The following is a 19,408-nucleotide window of genomic DNA, read 5'->3' as shown; positions in this document are numbered from 1 at the left end:
TGTTCCTGGATACCAGCAAACACTCCTGCTTCCTGTTTTGAATGGACTCATCACACCCAGGCCAATCCCTCACCAAGAGCCCATTCCAAGCCCCTAACAGCCAGATTCATTACATGGACATATACAGTGTCCATTGGGATGCTTGCCTTAAGGGAGGCCTATAATATACCTTCATAACATTGTTGGTTCTTCCTGATTATTTAAGACTTGCATGCAGTGGAATTCCTTCACAGAAGTAAAGAAGAAACTCCAAAGCCATGCACCTTGCCTACATACTGCTTTGCCTCGCTAAACTAAAAGTGATCCAAAGGATAAGAGACATGTATTTGACTGATGCAAAAGCGCCCGAGACTGGTTAGAAGAGAGTAAGAACCTAGAAGGCCATTTGAAGAGGTCATATGGAGAGCTTCATCCCGGCCCCAGCTGCCCCAAAGGTGCCATATTAAGGGAGCATACCGCTGTACATGGAGCAGACAGTCTGTATCAGAAAGGGTCCACCTCCTAGAGGAAGGGGTGAATTTGCTAGGGCAGACACACGTGATGATTCTGCACCATCTACCAGACACTTTCCTTTGACTGATGACTCAGTGGCACACATCAAAAACTGATTCTGGAACTCCAAATGTAGTTGAATAGGATTTCTATAACTCATGCTTTTCTCCCTCCACTCTCCTTTGGGTCACTGGGCTTCCTGCTTCCTTTGTTCTTTTTAATCGGGAGAGGGAAGGGAGGTAGTGCTATCACGCTTGGTTTATTTGGCTTGGTCTGCGTCCATGGCCATAGGAGCACCAGGACCTACCTCATGTTGTGAGCTGATTTGATCAGGCAGGGATAGGAGTTGGAACTGGAGTTTAAGCATTCTTATTTTTATTGTTTAGAGGGGTTGTAGTCACTCTAAACTCTAGATGGAGCTATAACTGGGCAGCAAATACTTCTGAGGTTTTAGTATAGGGTAGGATATTTAGAGAGTTGGCCATAAGTTTGCTTGTTTCTCAAATGTTATGTTTGACAATGGCTGACATTCAACGTCATTACAGGTTCCCTGGCCGAGACCCCTTAGTAAACAATATCTGTGGGGGATGACTAACATCTTTATGGATCAAAATGTAGATGCCTCTGGTTCTGACTAATTTGGAATTAACAGATACAGTCTATTCTCTGCCTGGGCACCCTCACTGGTGCTATGCCAAATCTAGCACTCTGTGGGCCGGGCTACAGCTTCTACTCATCATTTCACTGTCCCTTCACTCATTTAGACTACTTTTTCCTTCCTGCCACAGTCAACCAAGGTGTCCAGATCTCCCATTGTAAGAGACTCACATTCCGTGCAAGTTCTGTATTAATGTATATTCGGTTCTTAATTGGGATGACTTAAAGGTTGAAGCTTCATCTGCAAACATTCAATATCAAAGAACAATAAATGATGGCCCATAAAAAACTCTTTGCAACTGAAAACCCATCCCCCCAAAAAAACAAGGACCCCACTCTAAAGAAGCCACTAGTGCTTTTCAAGGGATTCAGTGTTGAAAGACAATGGTGAACAGCAGTTGGAGCACATTCAAAATCATTGGATTCTAGGAACCAGTAAAAGGGCCCAACCAGATGCCATCTCCTTGTTTATTCACATGTAGTAGTGGGTCAGCACCCATTACAGGCTCCAGAGTCTCAAGGATATTAACATTGTAGAGACTTTGATCACCAAGTCTACTATTTGAGGTCAGAATGTTTTTGCGCTGGGAAAACACATGGATATCTCATGGCTCAAGGGGGGACCTTGATCGTTGCGATGTCCTCCACAATGAATCAGATGGGCTTGGAGCAAGACTGAATTGGATTAGGTCAGCTCTTCCCGAAAAGAACATTGCAATCTTCATGCAGGCAGGTAAGCTATTCATCTCTCCTCAGATCAAAGGAGCAAGATTTCCGGGGAGAGAGTGAGAGTGAGAGAGAGAGAGAGAGAGGGGGGGGAGAAAGAGTGAGAGAGTGAGAAAGAGAGTGAGAAAGAGAGAGAGAGACAGAGAGAGAGAGAGAACGAACCTAGCAGCGGTTCCTCTCCTAATTGGGTATTACCTATCCTTCTGTGGTGACAAAGCAGAAATCCAGAGGCAACTTGGGGTTCAGCTTTATTTAAAAGTTCAAATTCTGGAGATGTGACACTGTGACTGTTGTCCAGATTTCTTGTGCTTTGTAGCTAAGAGTTGCAGATCAGACCGGTTTGAAGCTATCATAGAGGTTTGCATATTTTAGTGGAGACATAGTTCTGCATCTGCTCCCTTTGCCTTTCAAACTAGCAGTAAAGGAGAAGGGGAGGCACAGGTTTTCCTGAAAGGCCGATGACTTCCCCCTCACCTCCTTCACTAATTCAAACTTGTTTTAGGAAATAATGCATTCAGTCTAAAACAGTCTTCTTGAACAAAGCAATCCTTCATAAGTAACATCCACCATTTTGTAAGCTAACGGACCCCATCATTCACCAAGTTAAGTAAACCACAGTACATACACATACGCGTGTCGCACCTTTAATTAAAACAACGACCCCAGATTAGGGAAATGGAAAGGCATTTTTATTAGGGAGAACCCCTAAGCAGTCTACCACAATGGGCAGAGATGCTGCTGGACTATTCTTTTGCTGCCACCACCAACCACTACATAATACAATACCACTCTCACTCAGAAAAGGGGTAAAACATGTTGGTGTCCCCACAGTCCTCACGGCACACCAAAAAAGAGATGGAACACATCCAGTGGAGTGGCATGTTTGTTGAATTCACAGGGGAAAAACAATGGATCATTCTATAGTGTTATGTTATCTTATTGTGTTATGTCGCATCATGTTGTTACAGTGATCTGCATATCGAGCATTACATCATTCGTGTGGATTCATCGCGTATTACATCATTCCTATGGCTTCATCTCGCTGTCGGTTTGGTTATCAAAACTCCAAACATGCAAATCTGAAAGGGTAGAGCAGATCTACACATTTTCTACAACATTTTATGATGGAAAATTCCGATAAGCCACAATTTCGAAACACAGCAAAAAGTAGAGCAAATTAAAGTGCAAAGGATATAGTTGATTGTGGTGTTCCTCTGTGCAAGCAAAGGACATCTCAACTTAATGAACCATCTGGACATCTTAAGGCTCATCTTACCTGCCAACATGCTGACAACTGAGAGGAGGATCTTCTCCACACTCTGTACTGGGCTCCACCTCTCAGCACTGCTCTCATAGCCCATGGGATCATCACCTGGGGCGTGAAGGATAGAGATGCAAACCCTACCGTCTGGGTAAACTGTTGAGAGAATATAAATGTAGAACATCAATAAAGAGAAGTGTAATTGCCAACCAATCCCTACCTAGCATTCAAAATGTCATCCTCTCACCTCAGCCCTTGCCATGCCACTGTAATGTGCATGTGTTGTGGGCTTGTTTTTAATGATTATCGGGTTCCAGGTACTGTTTTGAAATAGGTGAAGTGGAAGGGATATATTTTAAATTACATTGCAGCTACTGATGAAAATAATACCATGTCAGAGGAACAAAAGAAAAACATTTTGTTATACTCTTCTGGTCCCATGGGACTTAAAGCTTATTCTCAAACAACTAAAAGAGAGGTGGTGGTGATGTGAGTGTTTTTAATGCTACTATATTAGAATTGGATGTCTATTACACACCTACGGTTTGTATTGGTATTAGCATTTTCAACTTCTTTCAAAGTAAACAGGGAAAGAACAAAACTGTTGATGAGTATGTTGCTATGTTGAATATGAACTAAAGGAATTAGAATTGGATTGCAAATGTGGGATCTTACATGATGACATGATCAGAAATCAGTTAGTAATGCATGCAAATAACCCTGCTATTCAGGAACATTTTGAGGTAATGGGGATTCTTAGTTAAATGATGTTTTAGCGATAATTCGCTAAGCTGAGTTATGAAGTAGGTGTGCAGGAGCGTTAAAACAAGAGGTGAAAGAGAATGAGATTGTGAACAAAATTCGAAATAAAAACAGGACAACCAAATATCCTGTAAAAGACACAAAGGCCAAAGAGCAAACTAAGGGTTACAAATGTGACTGCAATGGATAATTTGTCTTTTAGAAACAATTGTTCTGTTACCAAAGAAAGGTGTAGCAGTTGTGGCTTCATAGGGCATTTTGCGAAAGTATGTAGGAGAAAAAAAAATCTGTTAAGTGTGTGAATGAACCCACTAGTAAGGAAGATGAGGATAGTTCTGAGGGTGACAATGAAAGTTGCAACAAGAATGTCAAATGACATGGAAGAATGCAAGGATGAGAAGTTGAACAAATTTCTAGTGGCTTTGGTGAATCATAGTGGTAAAACCGCAGTCAAACGCCAAGAGTGTGCTAAAGAGTACAAGAATGACAAAGTGTTACAGTCAGTTAAGACTCATTTGTTTGAGGGTTGTTCAAGGAAGGATTAATTGACCCAATCCACTAAACCTTTTAGATCTGATCTCTCTGTAGAAAATGACACTATTTTGAGAGGACAACAAGCAATTCTTACAGAGAATTTGCATAAAGTTGTAATCAATTTAGGACCACGTCCTTGTAAAAAAAATTGTTTTGGTGGCCAGGAATGGACATAGCAGTGTAAAGATACGTAAGAAAATGTCTAAATTGTGTTTTAGCGGACAAAGCTTTGCAGACTTAAAGACCTCCTATTAGTGAATGTTTGATTCCAGAACATCCTTGATACTCTGTGGCTACTGACACTGTGCGGCCTTTTGGAAGTCCTCAGAAGTATGCATTAGTTTTAATTGATTTATTTTCTTACTGGCTGACAGTGAAAATAGTAGATAAGGTGGATACAGACGCAGTTTTGGAATTTCTAGATCAAGTTTTCACTTCTGTAGGTAGTCCATCCAATATTCTGAGTAACAACAGGGTACAATTTGTCTCCCATAAGGCCAAATTGTAATTTGAACGTATTGGTTTTAAGCATAAGACAACCTCACTTTACAATCCAAGTAGGAATGAAATGGTGGAAAGGTTCAACCGAGTAATCAAAGGTGTGATACATTTGGCTATGGCAAGTAATGAGGATTGGATAACTCCTTTAGGTAAGATGGTTTGGGCTTACTGGGTCACTAATAATAAGTCCACAGGTGTATCACCATTTGTCATGATGTGTGGTATGAATCCTAGAATCAAGTTTACACATGCATGGTTATTCCGTGTAGGTGTGGAACAATGGTTTTTTGAAAAGATACAATAGAAAATTAAGCAGAGTCAAGAAGAGAGTAAGGAGTACCATGACATAAATCAAGTATCTAAACCAGTGAAAATAAAATCGAGAGATTGGGTCTGGATTAAGAAGCCTGGTTTTGTATCAAAAGGGGAATCTTGTTTGGATGAACCTGTGGAATTTGTTGAAGTTATGTGCAATTCAGTAAGGTTAAGTAATGGAAAAATATGGAATTTAAATTGAGTGGCTGTAGCACTGAGTGAAATATGGAAGCAAAATCATGGTGACTCACACAGGTCTGTTTCAGAGTTGTGGGAGGATGATAAGGGGACAAATGCCAAGAGGACAAGTTCCAATTGAAGTGAACATGAGAATCATACACAATTGGGTACTCAGGAGGAGAATGCGGAACCAAGTGCTGAGTTCATTGAAGAAAGGGGAATGGGTTGCTAGAGAATAATGAGAGTGGTGAGAATTTTGGGTGTGAGGAAGAGCATAAAGTCATTGTTAGATCTGAGAATGAAAAGTCGTTGGTGCAGAAAGGTGAATGCGATGTGGGGAAAAGAGCTAAGAAACCACCTAAATGGTTAGAAGACTATGTGCACAGTAATAGATAGAGTATGTTTTTTTTCCCGTAGATCATATTCCTTCGTCTGTATGTTTAGGATTATTCAATATTTATTTATAGGATTTATATATTTAGTTATGTTAAATATAAATCTTTTTTATGTTTTGTGTAAGGAATATATAATATATGTATAGGATTTAAAAAAAAAAAAAAAATGTTTGTATATTTGAATAGTTGCATGTTTTTATAAAGAGGGGGATTTTTTGCAGGCTTGCTTTGAATGATCATCAGGTTCCAAGTAATGAACCAGTGGTCTTGAGGGTTCTGAGGTGAAACAGTACAATGGGGAGAAAAGGAATATGCAAGGGGTGTAGACAGATGCTGCCTGTTAAAGCTGCTGTATTTTCCTTTAGGCAATAACATAGAAATAAAGTACATATTTTTATATCAGCGAGTGAGGACTTTAATAGCAACAGCATGTTTTCACCGGAGCTCTTTTAAAGCCAACTTGTAAAGTAATGTGCATGTGGTTTCTAATTTACAATGCAGGACAACTGCTATATCAATAAAAATAAGTTGCTTAGCAAAATATAAAACAAAATAATATAAGGATGAATACAGCTTGAAATATTAGCATGTGTGATTGCCAAAGAAGAAGAAACAATTTGAAAGGAATGAATGCACCTATTTTTACTTCCTCTATTACGAATGACATGCCAGGAGTTCCGCAAGTTTGAGTATGAGGTCCAGTTTTCATAAGAGCCATCATTCCATTCCGGTCTTCTGTATTTGAACTGAGTAACCAGATTGTTCATGCATTTCTCATGTATTGCCTCCACGAACATATCTTACTCCAGCTTCACAAGAAGTGCTCCTCAAACTCTGACAGTAACAACTCTCTCTTTACTTAATCAAATGTCATGATAAAAATATTAAGATGGAAAGTCAGCTTTGCCCTTACTGGGGGTTGAGATTGTGGCAAGCTTTTACCAGCTGAAGAACATTGCTCGTTAGAGTGCATTAACATGACTCAAATAATGTGCTAAGGAGCAAAGGCCTGGCCTTATTAATTTATAATGACCAAATACTACGAACTCAAAAGAACAAAAGTAAATAAAAGCAAACACAAGACATCAGCACACTGTGAGAAAATTCTCTTTTTTTTTATTGCTGGTTTTTAGACTTTGCACATTGGGATACTGTTCTCTAATGCCCAGTGTTTGAGTTCTGACCCCTACAATAGGTCGAACTTGTCTAAACCCTAATTGGCCTAGTTAACTTTCTTATAAAGGCCAAGGTATATGGTGCCCCTAAATACAGCCTTGACATTAAACGTTAAATGTCACCTATGGACTACAGCACTACTGTACCATCTACTAGTATGACCAGGCAAACATGACTCCCGTCCAACCACAGCCGGTTGGCAGCTGTAGTTTAAAACCGTAGCCCCAGCCTGTCAAAACAACCCTTTCTGAAAAGAGAAAACTTCCCTTTCAAATATTAATAAGTCACCTTAAGTAGGCTTTGTAGTCTACAAGGCAGGGGGCATGGTATTCAAAAGCAGGATATGTAGAAATTTAAAGTTAGCATGTCCTTACAGTGACCTGCACCCAAAAGCAATCTTCTCTTTAGGAAGGTTGGCTGCCCCAAAGAGAAACACTGGGAAGAAGTATAAAATATTAATTTTTCTATCTTAAGCTAAAGATTCACTAGAAAAATGATTAAGCAACTATTTCTGACATTTATCAAAAGCCCGGACTAATCGTGAAGTTGGATGTTTTAAAAATATAAAGGTAAAAGGACTTTTAAAAAGTTACATATTCCTTGCCTAATGCTCTTGCACAGGGGTGTGGGGTGTTACAACCCTGAAATAAGTGTAAAAAGTTGGGTACAGGGGCTTATGGTCAAATATGGGAAGGTCTCTGATTTCATCTGGATTAAAAAAAAAAACACAGATGAATACAAACACTCTTTCTCTCTCCTTCCCTCCCCATCTGTTTTTAAGATCTTGGAGAGTGTTGGTTGTTTTGCAAGCCATTGTGAATACTGCCACTGTTGTAGTACCCTTAACAACCCACACTCCACTCTGTCCCAACTGCCCCCCTTATGCCATGTCATATAATTTACCTTAACTGGATACAGCAGCACCATTGCTGGATAAACTGAAGGTCACCGCCCCCCCCCTCCAATATTTCTCACCAAGATACACCCATGCAGGCTAATTTGCATTAGCCACCAACTGGTAAATAACCCTGATGAGGTGTGTGTGTGAGGAAATACCTCCTTGGCATGGTTACCCCCAACCTTTTTGCCTTTGCTGATGCTAAGTTATGATTTGAAAGTGTGCTGAGACCCTGCTAACCAGGCCCCAGCACCAGTGTTCTTTCCCTAAACTGTACCTTTGTCTCCACAACTGGCACAACCCTGGCACTCAGGTAAGTCCCTTGTAACTGGTATCCATGGTACCAAGGGCCCTGATGCCAGGGAAGTTCTCTAAGGACTGCAGAATGTTTTATGCCACCCTGGGGACCCCTCAGTCAGCTCATGCACACTGCCTCACAGCTTGTGTGCTGGTGGGGAGAAAATGACTACGTCGACATGGCACTCCCTTCAGAGTGCCATGCCAAACTCACACTGCCTGTGGCATAGGTAAGTCACCCCTCTAGCAGGCCTTACAGCCCTAAGGCAGGGTGCACTATACCACAGGTGAGGGAATATGTGCATGAGCACTATGCCCCTACAGTGGCTAAGCAAAACCTTAGACATTGTAAGTGCAGGGTAGCCATAAAAGTATATGGTCTGGGAGTTTGTCAAACACGAACTCCACAGTTCCATAATGGCTACACTGAAAACTGGGAAGTTTGGTATCAAACTTCTCAACACAATAAATGCACACTGATGCCAGTGTGCAATTTATTCTAAAATACACTCAGAGGGCATCTTAGAGATGCCCCCTAAAAACATACCCGACTTCTAGTGTAGGCTGACCAGTCCCTGCCAGCCTGCCGCACACCAGACATGTTGCTGGCCACATGGGGAGAGTGCCTTTGTCACTCTGTGGTCAAGAACAAAGCCTGTACTGGGTGGAGGTGCTTCTCACCTCCCCCTGCAGGAACTAACACCTGGCGGTGAGCCTCAAAGGCTCACTCTTTTTGTTACAGCGCCCCAGGGAATCCCAGCTAGTGGAGATGCCCGCCCCTCCGGCCACTGCACCCACTTTTGGCGTCAAGGCTGGAGGAGATAATGAGAAAAACAAGGAGGAGTCACCCACCAGTCAGGACAACCCCTAAGGTGTCTTGAGCTGAGGTGACCCCTGCCTTTAAAAATCCTCCATCTTGAGTTTGGAGGAGTCCCCCCAATAGGATTAGGGATGAGCCCCCCTCCCCACAGGGAGGGGGCACAAAGAGGGTGTAGCAACAGTAGCCATTGGCTACTTCCTTTCCAGACCTAAACACCCCCCTAAATTCAGTATTTAGGGGCTCCCCAGATCCCAGGAAATCAGATTCCTGCAACCTGAAGAAAGAAGGACTGCTGACCTACAAGCCTGCAGAGAAGGAGGAAGACGACAACTGATTTGGCCCCAGCCCTACTGGCCTGTCTCCAACTTCGAAAACCTGCTCCAGAGAAGCATCCGACAGGGACCAGCGACCTCTGAAGCCTCAGAGGACTGCCCTGGACTACAGGACCAAGAAACTCCCGTGAACAGCGGACCTGTTCAAAATCAGCTACTTCTTTGCAACAAAGAAGCAACTTACAAGGACTTCACGTTTCCCGCCGGAAGCGTGAGACTCTACACTCTGCACCCGACGCCCCCGGCTCGACCTGCAGAAAACCAACACCTCAGGGAGGACTCCCCGGCGACTGCGAGCCAGTGAGTAACCAGAGACGACCCCCCTGAGCCCCCACAGCGACGCCTGCAGAGAGAATCCAGAGGCTCCCCCTGACCGCGACTGCCTGTAACAAGGGACCCGACGCCTGGATCCAACACTGCACCCGCAGCCCCCAGGACCTGAAGGAACCGAACTTCGACGCAGGAGTGTCCCCCAGGCAACCCTCTGCCTTGCCCAGGTGGTGGCTGTCCCGAGAAGCCCCCCTGTGCCTGCCTGCACTGCTAGAGTGATCCCCGGGTCCCTCCATTGAAACCTATACAAAACCCGGTGCCTGATTTGCACACTGCACCCGGCCGCCCCTGTGCCGCTGATGGTGTGTTTTGTGTGCCTACTTGTGTTCTCCCCAGTGCTCTACAAAACCCCCCTGGTCTGCCCCCCGAGGACGCAGGTACTTACCTGCTGGCAGACTGGAACGAGAGCACCCCTGTTCTCCATAGGCGCCTATGTGTTTTGGGCACCTCTTTGACCTCTGCACCTGACCGGCCCTGAGCTGCTGGTGTGGTAACTTTGGGATTGCCTTGAACCCCCAACGGTGGGCTGCCTATGCCCCAGGACTGAGACTTATAAGTGTTTTACTTACCACCTAATCTAACCTTTACTTACCTCCCCCAGGAACTGTTGATTCTTGCACTGTGTCCACTTTGAAGATAGCTTATTGCCATTTTTACAAAGCCTGTAAATTATATGGTTTTCATTCAAAGTTCCTAAAGTATCTAAGTGAAGTACCTTACACTTAAAGTATTAATTGTAAATCTTGAGCCTGTGGTTCTTAAAATGAACTAAGAAAATATATTTTTCAATATAAAAGCCTATTGGCCTGGAGTAAGTCTTTGAGTGTGTGTTCCCCATTTATTGCCTGTGTGTGTACAACAAATGCTTAACACTACCCTCTGATAAGCCTACTGCTCGACCACACTACCACAAAATAGAGCATTAGAATTATCTACTTTTGCCACTATCTTACCTCTAAGGGGAACCCTTGGACTCTGTGCACACGATTTCTTACTTTGAAATAGTATATACAGAGCCAGCTTCCTACAGTGTGTAAATATGTTCCCAGAGCAGAGACAATGGATTGGGTGTTGAGAGCCATCCCGCTCCTCCGTCTCCCCCAGAAGGAAGACCAGCTGGGCCAGAAACTTAATTTACTTCAAATTGCCCCCCGTCACAAGCAGATGTCAGTTGACACCTGAACAATCCCCTTCCTTTGTCCTCTCAGTCAGGCAGGCACTAAACCAAGTGAAGGGGTAGGGGTGTTGAAGATGCCCCTAGACTGGTTTGAAGTGACACAGAGGAGGGAATGCTCATTTACATGGCACACAGCCTCTTAAAAACGGGTAAAGTGTTTCTTCGTCTTGAATTTAGTGAATCAGGGGCACAGTGGGATTGTTTGAAGTCGGGCCCACGGATGCTGCAAAAGTGGTTATGGTTGCCCCAGGGAACATTTACCCTATTGGTAAAGAATGGGCCAGAGGCCACCCCATCTGCTAAGTAGTGCCAGGCATAAATGTGGCACCCCAAAACAACTTCCTCAGAATACTCTGGACTGGTGGAAGACCAAAAGAAGGGCTGAATCTGCTGTTTGGGACCTGTGAGGAGACCTGAAGGACTGGACATTCCCCCACTTGTAGCCAAGACAAAGAAGAGACAAGCTGCAAGAGGCATTTTGCTGTACTGACCAGCTGACCAGTACTAGCTGGACTGGACCTGGACTCTGCAGGTAGCCTCTACAAGAACAAGTCTAGACTCCAATGTGCTGTACCGAAGGTCATGGGACCTTTGATTGTGTTTTACTGGACATCTCCTATTACATTTGTAAACCTGGGACTTGGAAAAATGTAGGACGTCGGACATCAGCAGGACCAGGACACACTTGCCAAGCTGTTGCGCTGAAGAACCCAGAAAAATAAAACATTTAGGTGCAAGGCTTTGTCATCTTGATGGAGCCTTGCACTAAAATGAAAAACACACTGACAGCTTGGCGGTCATTTCTAAATCTGACATCTCTGCCAGGGTGATGGAGTAATTTACTCAGTCACCCTGGCAAAGAAACTGGCCGTCCACCAGAATGAAATCTGCCCCTAAGTCTCAAGGTAAAACATCCGACAGGGTGGAACCATTTGGTGCACCTGACTTGTGCTCCATTGTGGTCTGCCTGAAATCACACCTAGGTCCTAGTCTCCCAGCTGATCTGTATTGGCAATTAGTGCTTTTTGGCACTATTTTCACTTAAATCATTCAAAATTCATAGGTCCGGTCCCCCTTATTAGACCTCGAGTCCTTTTGCTCGTTAAATTTGTTTGTTTTTTTAAACTGCAGTGGGATTTTTTCTATTGTATTGTGTTGTGTTTTTGACTTTAACTGTTTTGGTATTTCTTATTACAAATTTTCTCTAAGTTAAGCCTATCTGCTCTGTGCTCTGAGGCACCAAGGGTTGAGCTCAAGTTTAAATTACTGAAGCCTTTTACTGGACCTAACAAGTTGGTACTTTTATTACTTGTGCTGGACCTCAGCCACCCCCACCCCCAAACAAAAAACACACTTTCTCAAATACACTAAATCGAACACTTGGAAAACAAAAAAATGGCACTAAATAAAAAATAATCTCTTTTAAAATGATAATAATATCCTGCCCATTTACACTTGCTCAGCACATACATTCAAAGTTATCAATGTTGTCTTTCTTGCCAACCCCTCCTCCTGGACTTCATACATCATGACAGACGGGGTTCAAACATTTTTTTTAAACTGTGTTGTTGATCAATATCCCCAAAGTATCTACATTCCACAATGCTAGACCATTGTCCTGCATGGTTTCTTCTACCGTCCTCTGCCACTTGCAGCCATGATCTTGGAACAGATGGGTACTTGCTTATCTGGGAAAAATGTGATGGAAATTCTAGCAAACAGCGTCTGTCCAATGTTGTGGCTGCAACCTATGCAAAAATCTATGCATTAACACAAATCAAAGGTCAGTATCGGACATGTTACTTTTTATAATTTCCCATCACCACTCAGCTGCATAATATCAATCATTTTTTTATGTCTGTTTTGAACTTTGCTGGACGAACCTAGAAACAGACAACTACAAAAGTCAATATAAGCACTAGAAATAGCGCAGATAATAGCTGCCTGCCTTGTTTGTCTAGATAGGGGCATAGTGTGCTCAGCAGGTGAATGTAGCAGCAGTAAATACTGATCTCATTTGCCAGTTCTTCAAAACACTAGGAGGATAAAAAAAACCTTAACTCATAGCCTTGTTTGCTATGAGGATCTCAAAGTATGCTCGACTCCGTTTGATAACTGCATGTGTCATGACCGTATTGGTTTTAGCTCGGTCTTGTTGGTGTTCATGGCCAACCGATTTCTTTTAATCCAAAACTAGATTGGTCTGAATCATTCAGAAGTATCACTTTCATGATCCCCTTTATGGGGGGGAAGAAAGACTGGGAAGCATCTGTATAAATATGGTATCCACCGTCTCAGCGCATGCAGAGACTCGAAGTAGTAATTAAAGTGAAAGGAAAAGACCTGAACTCCCCCATATTGCGGATGATTCTACTGAGTGGAAGCCCCTGAGAGGGATCAGGGAGGACGTTGTCTCATTTAGGATGAACCCTAATGATCTTAGGAGTTTTGCCATTGCCCAAAGGTATTCTAAGACTGACTATGTTGAGCCCACCATCAGCAGCCAGTCATCGAGGTACAGGAGTACAGAGATTCCTGACCTCCAAAGATGGACAGTGACCACCACCACCAATTCCGTGAACACTTGAGGGAGCGGGTGTGGCCAAAGGGGAGCACGGTAAACTGTAAATGCTACTAGCCAACCTTGAACCACAGGTAACAGTTGTGGGACTGCAGGACAGGTACATGAAAATACTCGTCCTTTAAGTCCAGAGACACCATCTGGGTGCCCAGTTCCAAAGCAGAAAGGATGTGAGCCAATATGATTATTTTGCATCTGTCCTTCCATAGAGAGGCATTGAGAGGACAGAAGTCCATGACAGGCCCGAGGCCTCCATCCTTTTTTTTGGAATGAGGCAATAGCAAGTGTACCTGTCCCATGCCATTCTCCAAGTTCCGTAACTTCTCTACTGCACCTCTGGAAAGCAACAGGTAAACTTCCTGTAGGAGAACGGGCAGGTGCTCCTCTGGGATCTGTTTTGTTGGGAAGGAAGAAAAGAAATGGTAGGGTATAGCCTTTCTGAATATTTTGCAAGACCCATCTATCAGATGTGATGGCTTGCCAACCTGGTAGGAAATGTTGGATCCTGCTTCCCGCCAGGTAAGCATGAACAGCTGAGGGCAAACTAAAGCAATCTTGTGGCTGCTGTAGAAGGGCCAAAGTACATGCTTCTGCTGGTTTGCACATTGCCTGCCGGATCCACATTCATAATCCTGAAAGGACTGGGTTGCCTGCAGCATCACCTGTTGTGAAAGATGTCCGTCTGTAAGTCAGCCCCCTGGGGTATTGTGTAAATCTCTAAAAGTAGTGCAGAAATTGCTTTGGAGGAGCCAACAACCCCAAAGGATGCACTGAAGCGGAATCCCCCTTCTTACTGAAGAGGCAGGATCAATCAAAGGGCATGTCCAACAAAGAAGCTTGGGCATTGTTTGAGAATTCAGTGGACCTCATCCAGGCATTCTGCTGAAGGGCCACACTAGAACCCAAAACCCTGATAAAGCAATCTCTAGTATCCTACCTATGCAGATGATATATTCAGCTGCATTGTGCCAATCATGTTTTGTCTGAGCGAAGGAGACCTGAAGAATTTCTGAGAATGCTGGCATGATCTCGCTGGCCATGTCCCAAAGAACATAGTGGAAGACCCAACAGGCATACTGCATTGACCATAATGCCGAAGTGACTGAAGAAACAAAGACATACATCCTCAGAAGCACCATATCCAGTGGAGTGGTGGGGAATTAAGAGGAAATTGTTTCAGTGGTCGAGTTCTGCACGATAAGGATATATGGAGGGAGATGCTTGCTGAGAAATTCTGCCTCATCAGGTGCCGATCTATGATGACTGGCCACATACCTGTTCATCACACAAGCGCATGCACATGGTTTCAACCAGGTAGCCATCAGAGCACCTGAAACAGCATCATGGAAGAGAGCAAGGGCCCAGAAGTTGTTGGTCCAGGATGTAGGATTTGTTTCAAATGTTTTTTTTGTCAGAATGGAAGGCAGCTGTACCTCTAGCAACTTCGCTGCCCTCCAAACCACTAAGAATGAGCTACTCTCCTCCATTGGTAGAATATGTGGTGAGTCAAGCTGTCTCAGTCGAGGTGTCAAGCCCACTGGAGTTTGGCAAATCAATGCATAGGGCACCATCATGTTGTGCTGCGGGTCTCTGTGGCCTGGCAGGGGAACCGGTTCGGGCCGCGGTTGGAGCCGCAGTCCATTTTCTCGACTGCGGGGCTTGCCGCGGCCCTTTTTTCCAGTTGCAAAACATCCACGGTCCAGGATTGGGCATCGGGCCTCGTTATGTTCGGGGCGCTGCGCGGCCTCTGCCTTAGGAGTGGGCACCCCACCTCTCACTTACCTGGTGTCTTGCCTTTTTAGGCTATTTTCTTCTTCTTCTTCCTTTTTCTTTCTTTTTTCTTTTCTCTAGTGGGGCCATATTCTCTTTCTCCCAGCATGACTTTCTTCTCGTCTTCTTCCCTGCATTCATCTGGTTCCCTTTCTAATATGGCATCCTCATCTATTTCACTCTATAGTCTTTTCCCAATCTAACATGGCGTTCTTGGTTTTTCCTGCATGTCACTTCCTGTCCAGGGGTATTTAAGGAGTTGGATTCTTGTTCTCCTTGCGCTGCAACACTTCCTTTGGTGGTGATCACGCTCTGGTTGTTTTCTTCTGATTCCAGCCTTTATTCCTGATTTCTTCCCGCTTTCTTCCAGTTATTTTTCTTGACTTGGAAGTCTGATATTTTTTTCATGTGTTTTTTCTTCTGTTCCAGGGAGTTCCTGTCATAGAGGTTTTTTTCCCTTAGAGGTCTTTTCTCTGGGACTCCTTCTGGAGAGCACAGACTGCCTTTGATGTACTACTGTCAGCAGTACTATGGCTACCGGAAAGGGACGCCCTTACCTTGGCCAGAGAATCGAGGTCATCCTCCAGCTCCAGCTGACAAAGGCCGTAAGCAAAGGGTAGACCGTGACACCTCAGTGCAGTGAGGGAGGAACAAGCCAACCTCATCAACAACATCCTGACATGCGCCCTGCTCCAGCACAGGATCAGAGTCAGCAACCAAAACAAAAATGAAGCACCCGGTGATAGCTGCAATGCAGTAGAGGTACATGATTGGAGACAGTCTGCATGGCAACCAGTTGTGCTTTTGTAATTTTCTAGTGGGAAATGGAGCCATCGCGGTAACGGCCTCAAGAACTGGGCAGAGTTCAGATCTGTGACTTGGAGTGGGTGCTTTACCTATATAAAGGTCACGACTTCCTCCTGTGTTGAGTGACGTGGCGCTCTGCTGCCTAGTCTTGAATCACTTCAGAATGCGTGAGAGCGCACTTATCAAACAACTTAGTCGTAACTGAGACCAAGCACCAAAGACACACCTCATATGGATCTCTGACAGGCATCCGCTTCCTGCGGTCAAATGAATCCGGTCATTTTCGGCAGGGACATTGTTCACTGATACACTTTATAAAGTTTGGAGATCGTCAGAACCAGAACAAAGTTGGGCGTGGCGCTCCAGATGCACATTGAAAGACGGAGAAAGAAATAAACTGACTTCAACTTGCGGGGTGATGCCAACATGGAACTCTGCAACACCATTCAGTGGCACTTATGATCACTGCTGCGAAAAAAATCTCCAAATACAGTTTGGCACCGAGGGATATCCTAAGGTGGGGAATCTTCAATTAGAAGTAGCCATCAGAATCATATGTTTCAATTTACTAAAATAAATTACACTGCGTAATCGCACCAAGAGGAAATACAATATTCGTACCTGAAATTGTCAATGTCATTCCCTTTCTTTAATGGGTACTAAATCGAAAACCATAATTAGACAAGGTATAATCCCTACACCCACAGGGCACCACACCACACAACCGAACAGAACACACCCATTCAACTGTAAATACGCCCTGTCAATATTACCTCAGCTTTGTACCTCCTTCGCACACACTTTCAAATATAACCACAGTTACAACTGGCACATTCCACCATTGCTCTGTGCACTGACCTAAAAACTGAACTCGCGGAAATACCTACGAGCGACCCAGGCCACGCCCTGTACAAAATGAATAGGCAGTATGATAAAAACTGTAGGAAAACAATGTGCTGGAAAAAATAAACACTCTTAGGGAATATAATTTATTAAAATGTGAGAAATGTAAACATGAGCTTTATCAAAAATATGGATTGCCTAATTTTGAATACATATTTCTGCTGACATGTTGTCCCAGTTTCCCGAGACAGCTTGAGATAGAGCAAGGCACTCTATCCCAAGGGCCACCGGAGAAAGAGTTGCGGACCCCTGGGAGTCTCTGGCCCTCAGGTTGAGAAAAGCTAGTCTTATCCAATCCTTTCACAGAAAAATGAGTACATTATACCTATCAGTAAATAATCAGTATATCTATTACATACACATAATGGGAGTCATTATTAAATCTTCAGCATAAATCATCTATCAGTACTGAATCTAATTCTAACACATACACATTTCAATTGCCTCTACAACACTGCCTGCTTCAGACAGACCAGCTATTAATTATTACACTGATGGGGTTAAACAATTAAACAAACATAATAACTTCACTATATGCACTCTGAACCATTCCGCGAACATCTAGCATTTTCTCCAAACCTGCAAACTACTTCTCTTTCTACTATTCTGTGTTACATATTTTCCATGGAATAAATTAAAGGAAACACACTACATCATGATTTTTTAGTCCAATGCATATAAGAGTTTCCAGCAAATTAACCAATTCAGTTTTTAATTTTGCAAGTTACTTTCCACCACGTAATTGTAATTTTACTTGCACCAAAATGTTAAACCGCATCTGCGAAATATTATGTTGCGTATCCACAAAACATCTAGCCAAGTGAGAACATTCATCCTTTCTTCTATTGTAGTTAAGCTCCTTCCAGCGGATTTTTCCTTTTTCCGAGGTCTTCTCTATATAATATAATGCACACATACTGTAAATAGAACATGTACTAGACACTTGCATGGGAGAAAAATCCTTTCATCTTAATCAGTTTTCCAGAATATGCTATTTCCAGTTGTCACATTATTCAAGTCGTTGCAATTTAAACCGGGATATGTCCCCATCTTTGTGAGAGGTCACTGAAGTACCTCTTAAAAATTGTAACTTGGTGGAAGATGAGGTAACAAAAAATGGATATAATCCCCAAAGAAGATGAAGCATCTGCAGAAGCCCTTTTCTGCATCATGTCTGTGAACCAGGAGATGAGGCTTTCACTGGTTCTCTTTGCAGGCATTCCCAATTAGTTGGGAACCAGGGTAAGAAAACAAAGACACAGTACCTTATGCGGTAAGTGAAGATCAGAATTGTTACTCATGACCCAAAGTAACTCCGAATATGGAAACCCAGCCACTAGGTGGGTGAATAATGGCATAAATAGTGTGATGCTCTGTTTTTCTATACCTCTCCTGTAACTTACACTACTGACGAAAAGTCATGGGAAGCAGATTTGCGTCAACATAACTGTGATATTAAATTCAGCTTAGTGTGCCCGTTATATCATATCACAACAACAACATCAATATAGAGTAACCATCCACAAACTGTGGGTGATGATTATTGTTTGTAAGACATAATATTGATCCATTCTGATGCCTGAAAATATTTACATATGCTGAAGAACGCTGCAGAAAAACATATTTTTTTAAATTTTAAATATTTTTGACATAATAATTGGAACTGATGCTGAAGTGATAGTGAACATAGCAACAGAATTTAGAACTAAAGATTACTTATCGCTAACAGGAGATGTGCACTCATTTTCAGATGTGTCAAAATTAACATGGAGGTTAATGGAAACCGGCTCTTGCAAAGGGAACTAGCACATAAACAATATTTTCCCTATCAGTTCCTACAGAAACTGCATGCTATAATTCAGTTGATAAAAACTCTTCTATCATGACAGCGTGCAGTTACCATATGGGGTAGAACATAACCTTGGTCTTCGGATTACGATTAGATTTCAAGGCATCAAACTTGAACTAGAATTTGCTCTAACTGAATGGTGTAACCAACGACAGTTGTCCTAAATACCATACCATGATTAGGCACATACCTGTATACTGTAGGCTTTTTCATGGAAGTCACCATTTGAATTTAAACATGTAAGCCTACCCAAAAAGGAGAGCCTCTTGACAGATTAAGGAGTTCTTTCAGCATTTAGTGGACAAGCCACCGAACTGCTCTAGAAGCTTGACGCCCACCCCAAAGTCCAGCTGACACCTGTCTACAAAAGTTAGAGCTCCTCGCCATTGGCAGGCATTTAGCTGAAAGTCTTCCCATGATATATAGTGGACTAATGTTCGGTGAAAGCTTGAAACGATGGGCAGGTTTTCATTTCATTAAGCCCCGTTTGGCACTACTTTTATTTCTGAAAAACAGTCCCCTGAAACAGGGTTGAAACAAAATTGCAATGACTGCACACAGAGAGTTTTCTCCTAGTGCTTCAGGGTTGGTGAGGTATTTTCCTGCTTGGGATTGCCATACCTCACATGGTGGCCATGGGCAGGA

At 43.2% G+C, this 19,408-nt stretch overlaps 1 protein-coding gene across 1 annotated transcript in view; it reads right to left on the bottom strand.

Moving 5' to 3' along the window:
- Window positions 1-19,408, bottom strand: part of UBE2G2 (ubiquitin conjugating enzyme E2 G2) — a 262,047-nt gene that overhangs the window by 33,521 nt on the left and 209,118 nt on the right. The window contains exon 5 of the mRNA XM_069225715.1: window positions 3,152-3,292. Within this exon, the coding sequence (XP_069081816.1) occupies window positions 3,152-3,292 (141 nt within the window). The remainder of the gene's footprint in view (window positions 1-3,151; window positions 3,293-19,408) is intronic.

Source organism: Pleurodeles waltl, chromosome 3_1 (genome assembly GCF_031143425.1).
Source record: "Pleurodeles waltl isolate 20211129_DDA chromosome 3_1, aPleWal1.hap1.20221129, whole genome shotgun sequence".
NCBI classification, from domain to species: Eukaryota; Metazoa; Chordata; class Amphibia; order Caudata; family Salamandridae; genus Pleurodeles; species Pleurodeles waltl.
The sequence above is the reverse complement of the archived record's forward strand: the minus strand, read 5'-3'. Positions and strand labels throughout refer to the sequence as shown.